The sequence below is a fragment of the Augochlora pura genome, chromosome 7 (genome assembly GCF_028453695.1).
Source record: "Augochlora pura isolate Apur16 chromosome 7, APUR_v2.2.1, whole genome shotgun sequence".
In the NCBI taxonomy this organism is placed as follows: domain Eukaryota; kingdom Metazoa; phylum Arthropoda; class Insecta; order Hymenoptera; family Halictidae; genus Augochlora; species Augochlora pura.
In genome coordinates, this window is record NC_135778.1 from 25,643,807 (window position 1) to 25,667,291 (window position 23,485).

Sequence of the window (23,485 nt, forward strand, 5' to 3'; positions counted from 1 at the left end):
GTGATTTTAAAAGAATGCTTTATAGTAGATTTTAAATTGTTTTCCATGGAAGTTTTTAAACACAATTTGACTTAGATTAAAGTTGGAAGTATGAACTTTAATATAAGGTAGGATTATTCTAAACAATAATCGCGAAATCATTTCGTAAAATTGAATAATGTAAAGATTAAGAAGTCTATTTTGAAATAGAGTTTTCTCAGTTTTAATGAAATCAAGAAATCATCACAAACAATTGAAAGAAAACCTAAAAAGTGTTTCAAGAAAAAATACTAAAGAGGGGTTACTTTGAAACGATTTTAAAATATACTCCCATAGGAATTTTTGATTTATCGAAGACTCAAATTGAAGCTTATAGAGTCCACTTTACAAACGAATAATTTCCTTTGAAAAGGAATTCAAAATCACGTCAAAACATCGACTTATCCCATTTGCATCGTGATCGCTACACCTGACATAATCAAGAAACAAGTACTTTTCAAAAAGTGAAAATAATTTTTGCATATCTCAAAAAATGTACAATCATCAAAATTCTATTTCGAAACTCTCTTTACACTATTTTTCGCTGTTAATAAATTTTATTAACGTTTTACGTGCACAAATGTGTTTTGCTATTTAGATCGATTGTTTCCTGATATTTTCAGTGTCACTAGAAATTAGATTATATGTTAATAATAATGATGATCATGGTTTTGAAGTTTATTTTCATTCGAGAACACTGTTCGCCGAGCGAGAGACAAGCTGTGATTTACGTCGTCATTGATTTGCCGTTGTATATCATCGTTGGAAAACATTATCCCGCGTTTTGAATTGGAAATAATAAACCGGTCGAATGTTGAAATCAGTTTCACTTTTATCCGCGAGCAACATTATACGGAGCCGGCAGATAATGTCAACGTGCGCGCTCGGTTATCAATTTTCAGATTTATTCACGTCCAAAGTGTACCGTTTGTATGTGTCGAGCCGGTGTAACCTTTGCAATCATTTCATTAATTGGCTTACGACAAAATATTACTATAGAAATCGTTCGGCAAAATATTTGACGAAATTTTTGGGAAGCTGAAATTTCATTTAAAATTAATTTTAAGGAAAGCGAGCCTTTCCAGCAAATACTCTCGCGAAAGTATCGTCTCATTTCCATGATCAAACAAGCCTGTGTTTAACGACACTTTTACGGGCAGAAAAATCATCTGCAAAAATATAGATACGTTTTTCAAAGAATTTTCCAAATACGATAAGCTAAAAGTGAACAAAACACTAATGATAGATAATTTTATTTTTGCCTACAGAACGTACCAAATAAAGAGATAATTAACTAGAATTGAATTCAAGTGTCTAGGCTACTTCTGATTTATTCTTCAAAGAATCTTAGTATGTGCAGAAGTATCTGAAAGAAAAAATGTAGTATATCTAAATAGTACATGTTTTAGAAAGTGTACAAATTATAGTTAATTTTATTTTATTGTAAAGTCAATTGTTTCCGCGCACCTATAAAATCTGCACGCATCTAACAAGTGATTTAAAACAGTGATTCTGTTGTACAAAACCGTTAACCTTTATAAGTTTTGTGATCCGAAGCCTTGACCGTACAGGTTTATCGCCGATACGTTGTTATTATGCACAATTTTATAATATTAACTTCCAGCGACGATTAATGTAGCGCTGCTGATAAAGTAGTTCAGATTTCAAAAATGGTATTTCGATAAGGCGTAGGAACATAAGCACCATTGCCATTTCCGTGTCATACTCATCGTTACAGATATTTAAAAAATTTAAGCTACTTACTGAGAATCGAGTATTACGTATACCTCCTTTGCATTACGGTGCGTTTTATAATTTAAAAGCCAAAAATTATATTTTACATTATTATTATCATTTTAATGATAAGTGCCGTTGTTATTATACGATTGTAGCGGTACTCGCAAGATATAACATATTATATTTCAAAAATTTTAATGACTTTTTTTAATATAGAAATATAAGGCTTTTAAATCTAGGGCTAGTTTTAGATACTTTATTATTCATTTGCTACAAAGGCGACTTACTAAAATAAATTTTAGAAATATTTTTGCCTTAAAAGTTTTTTTGTACCTCGATTTAAACATTGCCACATACATCAGTCGTGTACAAAACTGTTTTACCATCATCATCTTTAACATCAACAACTGCACCATTCTCCACTAAAAATTTTACTACCACTAAGTTACCACATCTATTAGCAATATGCAGAACTGTCATACCATTCTCGTCTTTAGCATTAACATCTGCACCTTCTTCTACCAGAAATTTAACCACCTCCAAGTTGCCCAATCCAGCAGCACTGTGCAAAATTGTCATGCCACCATTCGCTTTAGCATTAATCTCGGCACCTTCCTTTACCAGTAATTGAACCATGTCCAAATGACCGGATCTAGCAGCAGTATGTAAAACTGTGTAGCCATCCCAGTCTTTAGCATTAACATCTGCATTTTCCCTTAATAAAAATTTAACTATCTCCATGTTTTTAGATATAACAGCACAAAGCAATACACTTCTGCCATCCACGTCTTTAGCATTGATATTTACACCAGCTTCCACCAGATATCTAACCATCTTCAAATGACCAAAGCCAGCAGCATTGTGCAAAATTGATCTTGTATCATTGCTCTCAGCATTAACATCTGCACCTTCCTTTACCAGAAATTTAACCATCTCTAAGTTACCAAATGCAGCAACAATATGCAGAACTGTCATACCATTCGCGTCTTTAGTTTTAACATCTTCACCTTGCTTTACCAGATATTTAACAATTTCCCAGTTACCAAATAAAGCAGCACTTTGTAAAACAGATCTTCCATCATTTGTTTGGGTATTAATCTTGGCCCCATCTATTAACAGATACTTAATTATCTCCAAGTTATCAGCTCTAGCTGCACTGTGCAGAATTGTTTTGCCAGACTTAGATACAGCATTAACATCTGCACCTTTGTCTAATAGAAATTTAACCACTTCCAAGTGAGCAGATCCAACAGCACTGTGCAAGATTGTTATGCCATTTTCGGTTTTAGCATTAACTGTGGCTCCTACCTGTACCAGAAATTTAACCATCGCCAAGTCACCAGATTTGGCAACACTATGCAAAACTCTCATACCACTATGATCCTTAGCATTAACCTCTGCACCTGCCTCTACCAGCAATTCGACCATCTCCCAGTTACCAACTGCAGCAGCGACGTGTAAAACTGTTTTGCCATCCTTAGCTTTAGCTTTAACATCCGCACCTTTCTCTATGAGAAATTTGGCAGTGGTCCAGTTACCAAATGCAACAGCAATGCTCAAAACTGTCAGTCCATCTTCGTCTTTATCATTGATATCTGCACCTTCCGCTATCAGATGTCGAATTATCTCCAAGTTACCGGATCTAGCAGCACTTTGCAAAATTGTCCTGCCATTCTCGTCTTTAGCATTAACATTTACGCCCTCTTCTATCAGAAATTTAACCATGTCTATGTTACCAGATCTAGCGGCATTGTGCAAATCTGTTTGGCAGAACGAATGTTGAATATTAACGTTTACACCTCCCTTGTCTAAATTTGCTAATCTATCAGCACTTTGAAAAACTATCTTGTCAATCTTTGCTTCGGCATCGATATAAGCAACTTTTTCTGTTAGAAATTTAACTAATTCGCAGTTACCAGATGCAGCAGCTATGCGAACAACTGTCATACCGTCCCTGTCTTTAGCATTAACATCTGCACCTTCTTCAATCAGAAATTTAACCATCTCTAAATTACCAGAACCAGCGGCGCTGTGCAAAACTGTCTTGCCATTGTCATCTTTAACATTTGCATCCACGCCATCGTTTACCAGTGATTGTACCATCTCCAAATTACCAAATCCAGCAGCGCAATGCAAAACTGCTTCGCGCAACGTATGTTGACCATTAACATCAGCACCTTCCTTTATCAGAAATTTTACTGTTTCTACACTGCCAGATCCAGCAGCACTGTGCAAAACTGACATGCCGTGCTTAACAGTGGGATTAACATTAGCTCCTTCCCTTACCAGAAATTTTACCATCTCCAAGTTACCAGATCTAGCGCAACTGTGCAAAATTGTTGGGCCATCTTTGGTTTCAACATTAATCCTGGCTCCTTTCTTAACCAAAAATTTAACCATTTCTAAGTGACCAGATCCAACAGCACTGTGCAACACTGTTCTTTCCTTATTGGTTTGAGCATTAACATCTGCACCTCGTTTTACTACAAACTTAACCATCTCAAAATTACCAAATGCAGCAAGATTGTGCAAAACTGTTATTCCATTCGCGTCTGCAGCATTAACATCTACACCTTCCTTTACTAGAAATTTTATCATCTCCTGGTTACCAAATGCAACAGCAAAGTGTAAAACTGTCTTGTCATCCTTAGTTTCAGCATTAATATCTGCACCTTTCTGTAGCAAAAATTTAACTATGTCCAATTTACCAGATCCAACAGCATTATGCAAAACTGCCCTACCATCCTCATCTTCAGCATTAAGATCTGCTCTCTCGTTTATCAAAAATTTAACTGTCTCCAAATTACCATATGCAACAGCAGTGTGCAAAATTGTCACGCCATCCTTGCTTTTAGCATTCACATTGGCTCCTTCTTTTACCAAAAATTTAAGCATATCCAAGTTTCCAGATTTAATAAGTCTGTGCAATACTAACATGATAGTTTCATTGTCAACATTAATATCTAAACCTTCTACCACCAGATACTTAACCATCTCCCATTTATCAAATGCAGCAGCAGTGTTCAAAACTGTCTTGCCATTCTCTGCTTTTGCATTAATGTCTGCACCTTCTTTGATCAGAAATTTAACAGTCTCCAAATTACAATATCTAGCAGCAATTTGTAAAATTGTTTTACCATCCTCATCTTTAGCATTAACATTTGCTCCTCTCTCTACCAAATATTCAATTATATCCAAATTACCAAGTTTAACAGCAAAGCGCAGAACAGTCTTGTCATTCCAATCCTTTGCATTAACATCAGCACCTTTCTCTACCAGAAATTTAACCATATCCAAATTATCAGTTTGAACAGCTCTATGCAACAATGTCATGCCACATCTTTCTTTCTCATTTACATCTGCACCTTTTGTTACAAGAAACTTAACAATGTCCATGTTGCGATATGCAACAGCACTGTGCAAAACTTTCATATTAAACTCGTCCGTTGCATTAATATTTGCACCTTCTTTTACGAGAAATTTAACCACCTTCGAGTTACCAGATCTAATAGCGCTTTGCAAAACTGTCTCACACCATGGATGTTGAGCATTAACATCTGCACCTTCCTTTACCAGAAACTTAACCATTTCCAAATTACCACAGCCAGCAGCACTGTGTAAAATAGTCATACCACTCTTTGCTTTGGTATTAATTTTAGCTCCTTCCTTTACCAGCAACTTAACCATCTCCATGTGACCAGATTTAGCTGCACTGTGTAAAATTGTCATACTATCATTGTCTTTAGCATTAACATTGGACCCTTGCTTTACCAGATATTTTACCATCTTCAAGTGACCAGATGCAGCAGCATTGTGCAAAATTGATCTTTTATTATTAGTTTCTGCATTAATCATTGCTCCTTCATTTACCAGAAACTTAACGATTTCCAAATTACCACAGCCAACAGCAATATGCAAAACTGATCTTTTATCATTAGTTGCCTCATTAATCTTTGCCCCTTTCTTTACCAGAAACTTAACCATCTCCAGGTTACCAGATTCTGCAGCTTTGTGCAAAATTGTCATGCCATCCTTAGTTTTGCAATTAACCTTAGCCCCCTCCTCCACTAGAAATTTAACCATCTCCATATGACCAGATGCAGCAGCATCGTTTAAAACTGATCTTCTATTATAAGTTTTTGCATTAACTGTTGCCCCTTCATTTACCAGAAACCTAACCATTTCCAAGTTACCACAGCCAACAGCAATATGCAAAACTGATCTTTTATCATTAGTTGCGTCATTAATCTTTGCCCCTTTCTTTAGCAAAAACTTAACCATCTCCAGGTTACCAGATTCTGCAGCTTTGTGTAGAATAGTTATGCCATACTTGTCATTGGCATTAACTTTAGCCCCTTCATTTACTAGAAATTTGACCATCTTCAAGTGACCAGATTCAACAGCACTGTGCAAAACTGATACTGCATCATCAGTTTGAGCATCGACCTTGGCCCCTTCATTCACCAGGAATTTAACTATTTCCAAATTACCAGATCCAGCAGCAGTATGTAAAACTGTTCGACCACCCCTGACTTTAGCATTTACATCTGCTCCTTTTGCTACCAGAAACTTAAGAATCTTCATGTTACGAAATTCTGCAGCTATGTGTAGAACTGTCATACCATTTTTGGCATTAGCATTGACTTTACCTACTTGTTTCACCAGGAAATTAACCATCTCCAAGGTACCAGATCTGGCTGCATTATGCAAAACTGTGTTCCCATCCATTGCTTTAGCCTTAGCGTCTACACCTTCCTGTACCAGATATTGAATCATCTCCAGGTTACCAGTTTCAGCAGCTCTATGCAGAATTGTTGTGCCATTCTCGGCTTTAGCATTAACATTCGCCCCTTCATTTACCAAAAATTTAACCAACTCCAAATTACCAGATCCAGCAGCGGTATGTAAAACTGTGTAGCCATCCCAGTCTTTAGCATTAACATCAGCATCTTTCTCCACCAAAAATTTAATAGTCTCCAAGTTACCAGAGCCAGCAGCCTTGTGCAAAACTGTGGTGCCACACATAGCTTTAGCATTAACTTTGGCTCCTTCTTTTATCAAAAATTTAACCATCTCCAATTTACCAGAGCCAGCAGCACTGTGCAAGATTGTCATGCCATTCTTGGCTTTATCATTAACCTTGGCCCCTTCATTCACCAGAAATTTAACCATCTCCATATTACCATATCTGGCAGCAATATGTAAAACTGTTTCACCATACCAGTCCTTAACATTAACATCTGCATCTTTCTGTACCAGAAATTTAACAATTTCCAAGTCACCAGATCCAGCAGCACTATGCAAAACTGTTCTATCATCCACATCTCTTGCAGTTAGATCTGCATCTTGCTCTATCAGAAATTTAAGAATCTCCAAATTACCAGACATAGCTGCATTATGCAAAACTGTTCTGCCATCCTCAATTTTAGCATTAACATCTGCACCTTGCTCTATAAGAAATTTAACCATATGCAAGTTACAAGATCCAATAGCACTGTGCAATATTGTCATGCTGTTTTTGGCTTTAGCATTAACCGTGGCACCTTCCTTCAGCAGAAATTTAACCATCTCCGAGTTACTAGATTCAACTGCACTTTGCAAAATTGATTTACCTATATAGTCATGAGTGTTAACATCTGCACCTTCAAAATGATGTAACACAAATCTTGCAATGCCTACATTATTTTCCTTAGCTGCTATAAGCAAAATATTTTGATCATAATATTCTTCTTGCAATTGTATATTTTCCATTTTTTTTTTTAAGAGTTTCATATTTATAAATGCACGGGTAGTTTGAAAATCTGATTTGAGTAAAACTTCCCTTAATAAATATTCCTGACCTTCTGAGTCCATTAGTTGATACTCACTGTCTTTGTTGCATTTATCTAGCCATTTTATAATGCCTTTGGCAACAAAGTATTCTCTGCAGGTGGGATGAATGAATATATTTTTAAATATTTCTAAAGATTTACTTATTGCTGATTTTAACATTAAAGATTTATCTGGATCTCTTTGATCACTGTAGAAATTTACTTGTTCTTGTTTCTGTTTAAATTTTTGTTTGACATCCGTGTTTTGTAAATAAGTTTCATACTTTCTATTAATATACCTTTCATATATTTCCCATATGTCATTACCTAAATAACTAAAGTCTGGGATTTTATCATTATCATCTTTTATCCATTTTTTACAATATTTTTCAAATCCTTCTAACATTAAATAGAGCTGTAATGGAGTGCCAATAAACTTAGATATATCACCTTTAAATACTTCTTGCATCTTATATAAAAATACTGCAGTAAACAACTGTATTTTCTCATTTTCTATTCCTTCTTCACTTTTACTGAAAATTTTTATAAACTCCCCCTTATTTAAAAGTAAACTTAGATGATTACTTAAATATTTTTTAATAGATCTGCTTATCATTTCCTTATCCATTGACTCGAGCTTTATAGCAAACGTTGATAGTTTACCTTCTAAAGTTCGCACATATTGCAGACGAGTAGAAATCCAAAATTTGGCCTTAGTTTTATCTTTCAAATGTTTCAATAAAGAAACAATTTTATTCCTATCTACTTTATCCAATATTTCATCAAATCCATCAAATACTATTAATAAAGGTCTTGCAAAATTTTCCTTTAGCAATGCCATACTTAATAAACTTCTTGCACAATGATCACTTAGGCTTTTATCAACTTGTAATAAAAGGTCTATTATTTTTATTTCTGTTTCTAGATTATTGTTATTAAAATCAATGTCTCTTATTGCTTGTAAATGATCTTTGAGATTTACTCTAATAAGCCAATGTGTCTTAATTATTGACTCTTCTGAATCAGATTGTAATGCATATTTTAACTCATATAATTTAGTCAATACAGTACTTTTGCCCATTCCTGGATTACCAGATATGATTACCACTTTTTTATCTTTAATTTCTTTAATTAAATCATCTTCTCCTATTAAAGGTTTGGCATTTCTATAATCTTCAGCTCTATATTTGCTTAAATTCTCTAATGAACCATAGGTTTTACACCAAATAAGCTGGTCTTGATCTTGTTTAAAATGAAGCAAATGAACTGTTTCAGCTTCATTTTCTTTAACTAATTCTAGAAAAATACCTTCTCGATCGTCGTGATATGTTAAAAATTTAATCTTATTGTGTTTACAATTTTCTTTAAATTGTAATTGATCATTGGTAAATTGAAACCAGCTTGTAACTTGCTTTCTATTTTTTCCAATAAAAATAAATATTTCAGAAAGTTTAGCACTTGCTAAATATTCTTTTATATTTTTCTCAATAACTACTTCGTTATTAAATCTTTTCCCTTCCAGGTAAAAGTCAGGATTATACATTTGTATTAATTTAAATTTATGTACATCACTTTCATTTTCTAAATTAATCCAATAAATCTTGCTTTCCGAATTGCTTTGGCATATTTGCTTAAAGTCTCTTTTTTTTAATTGATCATCAGTTAGTTGTATTCTTTGATTAATAGTTCTTTTAATATTTTGATGGTACAATATTTTTATTCGAGTTTTTTTGATACTATCAATTTTTGATTTTTCTATGTGGCTACTTAGATATTTAATAAACGTGTCCTTTTTGTTTGAACCAGGCAATCCACTAATAATGTAAATATTACTCGATTCTTCTTCTAATAATTTATCAACGAATGTTTCCATATTAACTTCTTCAAACAACTCAGAATGTGCTCCTTCTAAACCATTCGATCCTGCTGGCTTACTACCAATCTTAATTTTTTTATCAGTAATAAGTTGAACTAAAGTTTCTGCACCAATCATTCGTTTTATATTTTCATCAAAATTATCTAATAATTTGTTTAAACTAATATTTTCGTCTTGCAATATTATTTCTCGTTCCAACAGCTTCTGCTGTGATTCTTCAGTTAGATCATTTAATGTGAACTTGTGGTCTGTTACTTCTTTATAACATCTGTTGTTAAACACTCTTTTGATTTCATTAAATTCCTCTGTTTTACTTTCTAATATTATGAATATAATCTTTTTATCTGATTTTCGTTCTAAAAGTGTATTTAAAATTTTTGAAACATCAGATAATCTTTCCTGATTTGAATTGTAGGAATATCTTATGCATAGCATTTTACCTGCTGCAGAGTAGAGTACATTGTTAATTATATATTGCTTTTCTATATAAGAATTGAATTTTAAAAAAAGACTATCTCGTATAGAATAATTTCTGTCTTTGATTACTAAGCTTTCATAAATACTTAAAATACTTAAGAACGTGTTTTCTGTTTTTAAAAGAAAAACTTGTTTGTTTGACTTTAGAAAGTTATCAAGATCAATAGGATTTTCAAACTTTATCCCAGATTTTATTATATTGTTTATTTCTCCCAAATATTCATTAAGAACTTGCACATTACTCCTTGGCTTAATTAAAAAGCTGTTTCCAATGAATTTCTTACATCGATATGCTATTCCTCCTACTGCTTGATTGGTGTAGTAATTAAAAAGCGATATGATTTCTTTGTTTGTATGAAGCAACCATTTTCTTCCTTCATCATGATATTGTGCAAGGATATGTGGAATCCGTACAATTAGTTCAGATTGATGCTCACTTTCTGGATATTTAAATGCTCTTGCTAAAATTGTGAGTGGGCTATCTTCATTATTACTGTCTATCTTCTTCATTATATTTTTTGTATAATCTTTAATATTCGCTGTTATTGATTCAAAAGTTTGCCTTTCATTATTTTCTAACTTATCAAATGGATTACAATCATTTTTATATAGACTATACATTGCAAGATGAGTTAACTCATGGGCTACGATACCTAGTAGTTTATTTTCTTCCATCTTTGCTGCTATGTAAATTCTACCGTTTTCATAATCAGTAGTGCCTTTTGCAGCTTCTGAAGAAACAGGATTAATATCCTTAATGGTTTCATTATCAAAATCGAAAACTATATCAAGATTATCTATATATTGTATCACTTTAAGAATGATTGAAACTTCAGGAATATCATCCAAACGTTTATAAAGTTTTTCAATTCGCTCTTCAAAATTTTCAACATATTTTTGCGACTTTGATTTTGATGTTAAATAAAGAATATGTCTTTCAACAATTTCAGGAAATTTAGGATCCACTAAATCTAATGCTCTCCTCCCACCTATTGCACAAAGAAATGTAACTAAATCTTCATAATTTTTATCACATGCAATATCTAAAACTGTCTTGCCATTTGTACCTATAGCATTAATTTCAGCTGCATTTTTTAGGCAATTTTCAATTTCTTTAATAATTTGTTCTTGTGACACCTTCTTATGTACAATAGAAAATAACTCATTATTACTCAGTCTCTGCTTATCTTCATTGCTTTCACTTACTCTGGAGTACATTTTGAGAAACTTGAGATTTTTAATACTGATTATGTCAAATTTTCTTCATGTAGTCCTCTATTATCTAACTTATAATTTCCTAGATTCACGTGTATTTTTCTGAATCCTTCGAATGTTGTAATCTGCTAGATATATTGTTATCTTCACACAGTATCTTGCTTGTCAGCACCTGTTGGCATCAATAAATGTTATTATCATTTTGGCCTATGCATATTTACCATACTGTAAAGTGGAATCATTATAAATTAAAATAAAGAATATTGTGAGCAGTGTGTGTGTGTATGAATAAATAATTCTAATTATTGCTTTGTTTTCATTCCTATAATCTATTTGTCATTTTAGAATAAAATTCCTACTTTAATAGTCAAATTTATATTATGCTCATTATTGCTTACCTCCAATTATGTATATTAAAACTTTCAAAAAATTTGTTGAAGTAAGTTAAGAAGTTAAGAAGCATACTAATCACAGTCGCAGCTATATCGAAGTAGGTGTAATATCCGACAGTTAATGTATTATCACAGACTTAAGATTAGGATTAGGGTTTCTAGATTTTAAAGAATGTAATCGAATCAACCGACCACACGCCTCTCCCCCCGCAGATACCAGCGAACTAGTGGTGGTAGGCTACTTGCTCCCTACATACCACGTGGCGAAAATTAAGTTAGAGAGGGAATTCTACATACATATAATGTAGTGCGTATTTCGATACACACTATAATAAATCTACACTAATCACGTGATATACAGGGAGCAACCTACTTATTATTGCTACAAACTGTACTATCAGCGGGAGGTAAGAGACGTGAGGTCGGTTGATTTGAATTCATTTTCTAGAAATTCTGCGTAAGATACATGAACACAGACATTGCATTAAAGACAACGTATAGAAGTGGACGTGACATTCAGAAGCCCCATTACCATTTTCGTGTTACACTCACTAATACAGATATTTCAAAAATGTAATATTCTTAGTGAGAATCGAGTATGTATTCTGTATATCTCATTTGCAATATAACACGCTTTATGATTTGTAAATCACAAATTCATTGGATGCATTTATTCAAACTGTGAGAGAAGAATTATAAATTTAACTTTGTTCTATTCTACTTCGTATTTTTATTTTCACATGATATAGATTGTGCTTAAATGTCAATTATAATGTCAGTATTAACGAACTGTGTGTATTATGAACAGAGAAAGATTTGGTAGATTTGGAATCGTCGAGTACAATGATACGATCCTTGGAACAGTTACTCACAGTGTGGCATCTATTTAATTCGCAACTCTAACGCAACGCGTTGTCAATTTTCGCGACGCCAAAACAATCGCATAGGTAAAATTTCGCAACGCTAGCCGCTTCACCTGGATGTCGTAACACCAAAACGGATGCACCCCTTCGTCCATGACCGTAGTTCCAGCTCACAGAACAAAAATTCTAAAGTCCGGTACCTCCAGCTATTTCGTTTCACTATTGTCAAAAATAGTAACTAATCGAATCGCATTTATAATCGTTAAGTTAACTCAACCGTTGTTACTTCATCTCGCGACTCTAAGAAAAATCACGAATGCCACAATGTGGAGGGTTACAGCTGCAGCATGGGCTCTGAAAAACGAATAAGAAGTTACTGTAACGCGATTATTCTCGCAACACTAACTTTAAAATCGCTTCAAAGATAAGCCGTAATATGTAGTTGGTTTTACAACGCTATAATGCGAATCGCGATGCCTATCTGAGCTATTCGTTGGTATCTTGTCCATTGTTGAAGCTGCAGCATGGATATCTGAAAAGTCAGAAGGTAAACTACTGCAACGCGATTATTTTGTCGCAACGCTAACACAACAAACGGAAATCGAACAGATTGTGTGGTACCGCACGACCAGTTTTCAGTTTTCTTGCGGTGCACAGCTCCTTGTTGTTCCAATGATGCTGCGCCTCCAACGACAAATTAATGGCGATGGAGATGGTTGAAATGATGTAGGAATGAATAGATGTTAATGGGTAACAATACTATTTATTCGCTAGTTTGAAGTTACAGTTGCGCGGAGGTCACCACGATTATCTTTATCGAACTGTGTTACAATATAGTTAGACTATTGTGTTGAATATTAACGAAGATCTCAGAATGAATTCTACGGAGTTCTAAACGTAACTGCCGATTCTCAGTGCGTCGCCACGCACTTCGACTCGGTTGGGGTGGACTCAAAGATTCCAGTCGATCTTGAATACATTTGATTGGCCTCACTCTCACCCTGTGCCAATCCTAAGGCGTTTCCTTAGGGCCTTAAGGGAAGGGCAAGGAGAGAGAGAGAGAGGGGGGGGGGGGCCACCGACGCTGGGTGCATACGTCAAGTTGTGTGCGCATGTTGACGGTAATTGTATTTGCCGAGCTACCTGGGCAGGTTAGACGAGCCCTGATAGTCGTTTATGGTTATATCGTTTTACGCGTTTATGTTTATATCGTTTTACGCATGTATGTTTACTATTATAGATTTACACATTTATGTTTCTATCGGTTCATGCAGTTACGATTATCGCTTTACGCGTTTACGATTAACGGTTTACGCAGGAAACCAAGTGTTCCCTGGTCCGTCAGTTAATTCCTTCGGGACCGTGTAACCCCGTAAACTGGGGACCGTAGGCCCTCGACCATTGCGACGCGGGTACCTGCTACGCTGTTCCGTAGAGGACGGAACACAGATTACTTTAATTATTAAAATGAACAAGCGTGTGAACTTTGAAAAATTCAAGAGAATTGTCAAGACAAACCGCGATTAACACGAAAAACCGAAAAATATGGCAAGAATCACTTTCACAGGATCCACTAACCATGGTTTGATTCTACCTACAGAATATGCTCGAAATGATGTTCGTTCGTGTTTTGTTGAGTTGTTCACCTCACGCAACAACAAAAACATATTAGTTAGTAACGCATTACCTTCTAATGTGAATACGTCGGGTCGCGAAAATGAACGATTTTCAAGAAGCTTTTGATATGTTCATGGTGCTGGAAATTGAAGTTGAAATTGAAATTGGAGTTGAAATTGAAGTTGAAATTGAAGTTGAAGTTGCTTCTTGAAAGTCGTTCATTTTCGCGATCCGACGTATTCACATTAGAAGGTAATGCGTAACTAACTAATATGTTTATGTTGTTGCGTGAGGTGAACGACCAAACAAAACACGAACGAACATCATTTCGAGCATGTTCGGTAGGTAGAATCAAACCATGGTTAGTGGATTCTGTGAAAGTAATTCTTGCGATATTTTTCGGTTTTTCAACTACTTTCATACTTTGCGCGACTAGAATGGCCTAGAATGGGTTTAGGTCGCTGGATTCTTCTTAAAATCGGCAATAATGTCATCGAAGAACAAATACATAGTTCCATTTGGAAAAACATCGACGACCTTCAAATCTCAAAAAATATGACCTTTAAAAACAAACCATTTCCACCACAACATGTGCCCCTTCGAACCAAACAATTTATTCCTCAAGCATTTTCGCGTATCATTAACGATAATGGAGATATTGCTTTGTAACACTTTATTTGCCCCACCCTGTATAGTTTATGAATGTACTGTTTGAAAAATACGTGAGAATTTTAAAGATCAATTATAAATACAAATTTCTAAACGGCACGCATATAACACAATAAAAAACATACGGTACATGTACTTCTAGCTAATGTTTATAGTCTTTCGTTTAATGATATCTCACTATTATGTTGACAAGTGCACTTTTAACGCATTGACGCCTTCTTACACATACTTCAGACCAACTGTATGCACCCTATATCAACAGGTACGCTTTATGACTTTACAATATGACTATCAACAGGTACGCTTTATAATGGGATTACGTATACATATATGAGAATAGTGTATAGTTTAAAGGGACTCTGTTATGATTTATGACATCCATTTGAGAGGTTTTTTGTCTTTTCTGATCGAGGCGCTGCATTAGCTGCGGATTTGAGTATAGGCTAAAGAGGCTACATCTTAGGCCGGCGATTTTTAATGAAAATTCCACATCCCCATAAAGTAGACTCGTTCATACAAGTTGCAACAAAATAAATACATGGTATAAATAAATCATGAAAGCATGTAAAATAGAGATACAGAACGATATCGATCGTAAATAAATAATCATTTTTAAGATGTCAAATTTCTTGAAATATATTGTTAAATCATAAAGGTATAAAATCAGTAATGACAATTAAAAAGAAATTTATTTTTACAGATTTTCAGCTTAAGAGATGCAGTTGAAGAAAGTTACTATCAACGTGAACAGTGATGATGAAACCCGGTTTCTTTGTGCGATCGTAGCGGGTCTACAACCGGGTAAGAAATATTCGATACGTGCACTATTTTTCCAAAATAGAATAGATACTGCCAGATATTTCATCCGACTGCGAAGAAACGGGTTAAATATGTAAATTTGCTTTCAATACAGTACTTAGCAAATTTGCGAAATGATAATGTCTACATAAAGAATTTATCCTGATTTATCCCGAGTTTTATACTAGTTCAGGAAGCGTAATCATCAGAAGTATATTTGCGAACGGTAAGGTATACACAGAGTATACATAAGGTATGTTTTTTTCTAATTTTTTAAGGAAAAAGAAAAAATAAAATTGTTTTTTCAGGTATTGGTAATATTTTGAATCGCAAGAAAAATTGAACGTTCGTAGCGTCGGCTGCAGTCGAATGAAGGAATAAGCTTTACTACTTCCAAAGGAAGAAGATAATTGATTTGAAATGTCTGTTGAAGGAACGAGAAGACAGGGTCATGTTGCAATCCGTCGATGTGTTAGGTGTGGGTTATTACCTCCATTATCAGTACGATATTTTCTTTTGCGACAAATGTTAGGCTTATCACGACTAAAAGGATTATACCATAGGGTTTGCGACAATGTTTGTTCGAAAACTTTGTTGGAACTGAAATTTACTTTCTCTACATATGCTACAACCGACTGTCGGTAATTTCGCCAGTAATTTAAACATTTTGTCCTTGCCTGGATTGACGCTATGTGGCGTAGCTTCTGTTGATAATTTTGAGTAATAATTTGAGTGATTTTCTTTTACAGGGAATGGTATCGTACAGTTCCTTAAATAAAGCAAATAATTCTGTCTGAGGTGAACGCAGTAATAACCATTTGCAATTTCATTTACTGTTTACATTTTTACCTTTCCCTAGAAAGTGTTATACATTTGATTTCTCAAATTGTATCGTTTCCTTTGTTCTGTCTAGATACAAGAACTGCACAATCGTCAGTATAATGGAAAGACTAATATTCTAAAATTTAATCATTTTTTAACCATTCACTCTCTTTCCGTGACAACAAAATCACTGCAAAATATAGTTCTCAGTGGAGAAGACGCTTAAACTTTTAAATATTATGACAAAAAAATAAAATTAATTAAAAATGCTGAACTACGTTTTCATGGATCATCGAGGGTATCTTTCTTTTCGCATTGCAAGACTGTTTAGGTAAACATAATGATTTTGCAATAGCTTCATTCGATGTTATTATATAAACAACTAGCAAACCCGGCGAACTCCGTTTCGCCACCAGATGGCTTCGTTTTTTGTAACATTTCGTTTGGGGATTAAAAGATGAAGAAAAGTTATTTTTTTTGTTTTATAAACCATATTGGTTTGTAGTACATGCTATGTATCAGAGATGGCGCTGTATGTGAAAAATGATTTTCCCTGTTTTCCTGCTTTTCTGTTGAAATTTTTCCAGAATTTTGGTTGCTATAAACCTCACGGAGCCCGAGACCTTTCCAACGAATGCAGAACCGTGGAAATCGGTTCGTGCGTTCTGGAGTTATAGCGTCAGGAAGGAAAACCCGACTTATTTTTATATAATAGATTACGTACGCAAATACATACTGTTCAAGACAGACGAACGTTATCAATTGCCACTGCCCAAGGGCCCCAAGGATCATAAATCTCTTAAACAGTTTGATCGCATGTTATTACAATCTTTTCAATGCTACCGATAGTTATAATCTGCTATTAGAAGCGGAATGAATCGTTTCCCAGAACCATAGTCCTGTATCGTGTTCTATGCTTGCGTAACGTGTACGTGTGAGACTGACTCATTGGCAAATAAAACGAGACTGTTCCAGGCGGTTCGGTGAAATCAGCTGTACCGATCTTGCTCGCTTTGCATAATTTACGATTGAAACGGTTTGAAAACATTCGACTTCTTGTAGACACCTACTCAAAGATGTTCCAGCTAGTTCAAGCGTCAAAAGACTTTTGTGCACCATTTGGGTTAACGCCACTTGTGTTTTTGTATTTCTAAAACAAAAATAATAATTTCATCGATCATGATACTATAAAATAGTACGATCTTTCCAAAATATAAACTGATCTCATATTTTCTATACTCAAAATAAATGATGATTGTATTCAGCACTATTGTTAACAATATTACCACTTGCGGACACCTCTGTCCACTAAATCTATTTCGTAAATTACCTTCACAGAACGAAATTACTACCGGGAAGTTTCATAAGAATATTTTCCTGTTGAATTTTTACACGGTCTGTTGTTTGCGGTTAACGTATGCTTCTCGGTACTTCCGCCAAGATTGTAAGTAAATATTTTATTATTTATGTTACGCCAAAAATCGGAAATTTTATGCAAAGTAAATAATCTGTTACACGATAAAACAGTTTTATGTTCAACGTAGGAGGTGATGAAAATCAAGTGGTATTTGATCTTTGTGGACCATTCAGGCGAAGGCGAAGACAGTATCTTTTATGTTATTTGAACCGCAGGCTCTACATACAAATGTTCCCGTTCAATGTCAAGGGGAATCTAAATAGAATGAATCATTCCCCGCAAAACGAGAAGGGTGATTCGCATGTTCCATACGTGATGGGTAAAGGTGGGCAAAAGTGGATGCGAGCAAAATCTCGAAGGCTATTTCACACGTGAATTAGCAAGTATACGCGGACGGACTCGTGACAAGGTAATTGGAAACGATTGTGCGATACGTTCTAAGATGAGATCATGTCTGGTTATATAGATCATATTCAATGAGCATGAAGGAAGTCGAATTGTCGTCTCCGCTCTGTTGCAATCGGCTTGAAAACAAACCTTGAATACATAAATTATAACATCGATTTTCTTCGAATTTTATCGCGTCGTCTTATCTATTGACTACGATAAATAGTCTAAACAGTAGATCACGCTAATCTCATCTGTACTAAGATTGCTTCGCAATAATTCGGAAGTGATTGCTGTCAATGCATTTCAAACGGTATAGAAAATATTCGTGAAATTATATTTGGCCCGTCGTCATTATGAAATTATTTTTCGCTTATCGTCACAAAAATACAAATGTTTAGATTGGACTTGAAAACAAATATACAAATTCGAACGATGAGGAAAAAATGCTGAAAATGCCTGTTGATTTATCGTTGCGACTTCAACGAAATCGAAGCAATTAGCAAAACAATAAATGCTTTTGTTCTATCTAATGTATACTATACTTATATGTTTATCGGTACGTGAAAATTATGATACACTACAATAACAAGGCACGATGAGACATCGTCGGAAAATTTTCTTGACATCTGGAGACGATTGCGAACGTTCACTGTACATGCAGTTCATTTTTCCTCCATTTAATAGATAAATAATACTTTCAGTGTGCATAATACATAGAGTTAATTGTATGCAATCGTTATCAAATTAATAATAAGTATTTTACCTGAATAATCATAAAAAATAATCATTGTGACGAATTATTGCGAAATAAAAGAAAAATCATTTATTATGATGAATTATCGTGAATTATTATGCTTGGCTGTTTGTGGTCCAAAATTGTTCGTACTGAAAATTATGAACATTTACGATAATAAATTATTAGCGGATCGAGAAAATTCATAAGACGATATTCGAACGAATAATTTCACAAGAATCAACGAACTAGTGAACGCGATGACGATGTAATACGTAAACGTGATAACCCGAGTGAAAGGTTGCGTCCCGACTTCAACAAATTAACACAGACATATTGGTATTCCGATAATTAAGTGGAATAAAACGTTCGATAGCTAATGTAAACAAGACAGAATAGAAACTGTGTTCCCAGGTTCCTCGTATTTCAATTTCTCTATCTAACATAGTTCTAATCACAATGAAGATTAAAAAAAATGCATGCAAACGTCGACTTGCGTCTTGTTCTATACTGCACTGGCAACTGCCATGCTGCAAAAATTCATTCAACATCGTTGAACAGTAAAAATTACTAAATATAAATTATTTGAAAAAACCTCACTCGCGGATTTTTATTTTATAACTTATTTCTTTAAATAATTTCTTCACTTGTCAATGAATATTGTCCAATTATGTAAATAACTATTGATACAATTCGACTGTTAACAAAAGTTGAATAAAATCTGTGATTGTTCTAACTGGTTGTTATTTTCTAACTTATTTTTAAAAATAATTCATAGATGGTTACTTTCCGTAGATCATTTATAGATAGTTCAATTATTTAACTAAATTCAAAGATGACTATCCATCAATTATTTTATAGGGTCAATAAACACTATTCTTCATTTCTTCACAATTACGTAGTATGATCAATGACCTAATGCCGATCTAATAATAACAGGAATAAGAACAAACTTAAAAAAGATGTTTATCCAGATGGTTGGAGATCCAAGGTTCCAATGGAGACTCGTTCCAAGAAATTTTTCGGACCCCTGACCATCGGTTCTTAGACCTCGGTATCAGCAGGATCCATGCATAAAGAGAAATCACCACTGGAAGAAGATCGCGTCGATGACGCAATATCGTCAAGCCCCACTACCTCGACAGAGATCAGGCCAAGGTATCAAAGTCCCCGTCGAAGAAATTGTTCCAGACAGTCTGCTTCTTCCTTTCCAAAAGGTAAGACTTGCCTACGGCGCTGTGTCAACACGTATACTCGTTGCCACCGTTACACCATCGTCCTTGACATTGTACATACATCATCCCTAAGGGATTTTAAGGAATTACTATAGATCATTCAAAAATTCACTTTGAAAGTGCCAGTGAAAGTAACCATAATCTTGTTAGCTGTTCCAGTACTTGGTAAAACATTTTGTAAAACAAAGAAAAAAAACTTGTTCTTTTGGTGAAGACTACAGTGTTTTTTTTTAACCTTCGGATGGGGGACATTTTTAAGTATCTCGTTGTTGAAGTTGATCCTTTTTATTAGTTTCAATATTAATAGCTAATAATTACATATGACTTACAACTGACAACTTTGGGTTAAAATGGATCCAGCGCCCGCAATGCGAGGGTTAATTTCATGTCATCTGTTTCTTATGATAATTGTATTAGTCACGTGTAGTTATAAACTAACTAGCCTAAGTTTTAGATAGATGAGATTCTATCGCGCAAGTGTAACAGTGACCACTAAACCACGATAAACACAATATTGTGCTTTGTTTCAGAATCAGTCTGGGACAATGAAGGTGTTAATTCTTGCCGCCTTCGTGGCGTTCTCTGCTCAATTGGCGCTCAGCGTCGATCCCCATGAACATACTAAGGTAGTGTGCTTCTGGAACAGCACAGCCTTTGAAAGACAGGGTAAAAATCCTTTAAAAAATACGTTTGCAGGCTCGGCGGTATAAGAGCATGTCTCAGGATTTGTCTACAGCAATTTTTATATGTTTCAGGTCCAGGAAAGTTCCAGTTGGACGATGCACGTTCAGCACTCTCCCTTTGCACCCATCTGATCTACGGATTTGCAGGGATCACTTCTGACAACTTTGAAGTTCAATCATTGAACCCTAATCTTGACACTGGTGCTGGTTATGCCTACTACAGGCTTGTTCCCCAGCTGAAGAAAGCCTTCCCGGACTTGAAGGTTTACCTTAGCATCGGTGGCAATGCTGATCCCCTAGAGGAGACTCATGAATACCTTGTCGCTGTAAGTATTTCTAGAAATACTTGTAGAAATACATATAGAAACTTCAAGTCCTCGAGCTTCGAGTTGAATCGGGTTGGGAGCAATGTAGTCAGAAAAAGTAACTACCCTAAGCGACGCATGCGGAGGGAGTCACGCACACCGGCGTGAGGTGTCTACTGGGCGAATATTACAATTCTGATCAGACAGAGGCCACCGTAGTTCAGAATTACAATGTTCACCTGGTAGGTTGTTCACCCTGTAGCCCTACACTGCTGTGCAGGACTCCTTGTGCATGCGTCGCCTTGCTTAACCTCTTGCACTATTACGTCTTTCAGAGATACATTGATTACGACTGTTTTGTCCTTAATTATTTCTTTGACGTCATGAGATGATTCTAGTGTCCTGATTATCCTCGTTTACTCTCATTCCCAAATTTCGATGACAGGGGATTCAAATGTTTCGCTTTAATAGAAATGATTGGCAGCCATATTTATTGAATCGAAACGTTTGCCACGAGTCTGACTCGTTATAATACTGCAAGGGGTTAATTAATTTACCTGACCGCACTGGTTCTGATCTGACACTTTTGGGTACTAAAAAATTTCAAGTCCTAATCAAAACCCGAAGAAAACATCCAACCTGATTTTAACCCGAAATCTCGGGTACTCGTCCACCTCGAATTTCTAGTAAAATATTCTTATCTGCCGAATTTAACGAGTTCACTCTATCCGTTCACAGATAGAGACATCAGCTGCTAGATCGAAGTTCATCAACTCTGTGAACAGAGTGCTTAACGACTACGACTTCGACGGAATTGATCTAGCCTGGCAATTCCCTCCAGTCAAGGTAAAGAAACAACGCAGCACTCTCGGCTCGTTTTGGCATGGCATCAAGAAGACTTTCGGTTATGGAAAGTTCAAGGACGACAAGGAACAAGAGCACCGCGACGGTTTCACGATTCTGGTTCGTGATCTGAAGGCCCAGCTCAGACCCAAGTTCAAGGCTTTAACCATCACTGTCCTGCCCCATGTGAACAGCAGTGGTCAGTATCGATATTCTTAGCGTCCGCATAAGCGTTTCGCCGCCATAGTCACGTACGAGAATTAATAGTTTTCTTATCTTATTGAACGTATAATGTGCGTGACTTCGTTGAAAAATTAATTGTAAATAGTCCATATGAATTATTTCTTAGGTTTATCAATAGACTCCGAATTTTATGCATTTATTATAAAAATAAGTGTAATTTGTAACAGTAGGCATTCAGTCTTTTGTATAAGACTATTTATTAAAACATGAGTACACGAAAGATGAAAATTAGGACGACAGGAATCATTTAATGAGAGGCAATTAAGGCAGACTTTTGAAAAATTAAATAATAATGAGTTTGTAATTATTTTTTTCAGTTTACTATGACGCTAGACTATTAGCGCCTAACATCGACGCCGTACATCTGTTCGCTTTTGATCAAAAGACACCAGAACGCAATCCCCAGGAAGCTGACTACCCTGCACCCATCTACGATAGTTACGGACGTGTCCCTGACGACAATCTTGACGCCACATCTAGGTGAGATTGAATGTCATTTCTTAAATAATAAAGCGTCAAAAAATATGAACGATCCAGATCAACTAAAACTGTTTGCTCCGGGTTACAAGTCAAAAATATCCGTAAAGTATGAATTCTTCTGTAAGATATTGGCTCGACAACGGCACGCCAGGCGGAAAAATCGTTGTGGGAATCCCTACGTTCGCCAGGACATGGAAGCTGACATCTGAGAGCCAGGTGTCAGGTGTGCCACCCCTCGTTGCCGATGGTGCAGGTGCTGAGGGGCCGCATACAAACATACCGGGACTTCTCTCGTACGCAGAGGTGTGCACTAGGTTGACCGAGAGTGCCGTTGGTCGTCTGAGATATGTTAACGACCCATCCAAGAAATATGGTAGCTACGCCTTCCAAGCTTACGACGTGAACACTGGCGCTGATGGTATCTGGGTTGGGTACGAGAACCCTAACACTGCTGGGGACAAGGCTGCTTATGCCAAAGCCAAGGGTCTTGGCGGTGTAGCGATTTATGACCTGTCGCTGGATGACTTCAGGGGTATCTGCACAGGTGATAAATACCCCATTATCAGAGGCGCTAAGTACAAGTTGTAAAGAATGATTAGAGACTGAAGATGAATCCTGAGAAAGATCGACAGAGGATCCCTGTACATTTTATCTATTCCTCGACACTTTTCCTCAGGTTTTAAAAGCCTTTCGACGTTCCCATTAAAAACTATAGTGCTCAACTGAGCGTTTGTTTCCTCGTTTTTGTATTCTGTTTCATGTGCGCGATTTGCACTAAATGTTTTGTTATCTTGTTGCTTGATGGAACAAATGAATCTATTGACAGAGCGATACTGATCAATAAAAGCCATACTTTTCCAAA

The 23,485-nt window shown here is 35.6% G+C and overlaps 2 protein-coding genes across 5 annotated transcripts; one reads left to right on the top strand and one right to left on the bottom strand.

Moving 5' to 3' along the window:
• Positions 1-1,402: 1,402 nt before the first annotated feature.
• On the bottom strand, positions 1,403-15,111 carry LOC144473509 (uncharacterized). Of its 2 annotated transcripts, none has more exons than XM_078187426.1 (2): positions 11,532-15,111; positions 1,403-11,305 (listed from the first exon to the last, which is right to left on the bottom strand). In XM_078187426.1, exon 2 carries the CDS (start codon positions 11,134-11,136, stop codon positions 2,095-2,097), a length of 9,042 nt encoding a protein of 3,013 aa, XP_078043552.1. In that variant the 5' UTR covers positions 11,137-11,305; positions 11,532-15,111; the 3' UTR covers positions 1,403-2,094. The 2 variants fall into 2 exon arrangements, with proteins under 2 accessions (XP_078043552.1, XP_078043553.1); XM_078187427.1 differs by having other exon boundaries at positions 1,403-3,936; positions 4,042-15,111.
• Positions 15,112-19,898: 4,787 nt separating this feature from the next.
• On the top strand, positions 19,899-23,485 carry Idgf4 (Imaginal disc growth factor 4). Of its 3 annotated transcripts, none has more exons than XM_078187429.1 (6): positions 19,899-20,051; positions 20,600-20,735; positions 20,825-21,078; positions 21,796-22,099; positions 22,461-22,623; positions 22,749-23,485. In XM_078187429.1, exons 1-6 carry the CDS (start codon positions 19,944-19,946, stop codon positions 23,209-23,211), a joined length of 1,428 nt encoding a protein of 475 aa, XP_078043555.1. In that variant the 5' UTR covers positions 19,899-19,943; the 3' UTR covers positions 23,212-23,485. The 3 variants fall into 3 exon arrangements, with proteins under 3 accessions (XP_078043555.1, XP_078043554.1, XP_078043557.1); XM_078187428.1 differs by having other exon boundaries at positions 19,900-20,051; positions 22,731-23,485; XM_078187431.1 differs by lacking the exon at positions 19,899-20,051 and adding an exon at positions 20,211-20,234 and having other exon boundaries at positions 22,731-23,485.

What these genes read in the sequence shown, in the direction of transcription:
- LOC144473509 (XM_078187426.1), bottom strand. Translation starts at nt 11,136, where the DNA reads ATGTACTCCAGAGTAAGTGAAAGCAATGAAGATAAGCAGAGACTGAGT.
- Idgf4 (XM_078187428.1), top strand. Translation starts at nt 19,944, where the DNA reads ATGACGCAATATCGTCAAGCCCCACTACCTCGACAGAGATCAGGCCAA. An exon ending in TGCTTCTTCCTTTCCAAAAG is followed by an intron (nt 20,052 to 20,599) that starts GTAAGACTTGCC and finishes GCTTTGTTTCAG; the next exon opens with AATCAGTCTGGGACAATGAA. An exon ending in CTCATGAATACCTTGTCGCT is followed by an intron (nt 21,079 to 21,795) that starts GTAAGTATTTCT and finishes ATCCGTTCACAG; the next exon opens with ATAGAGACATCAGCTGCTAG.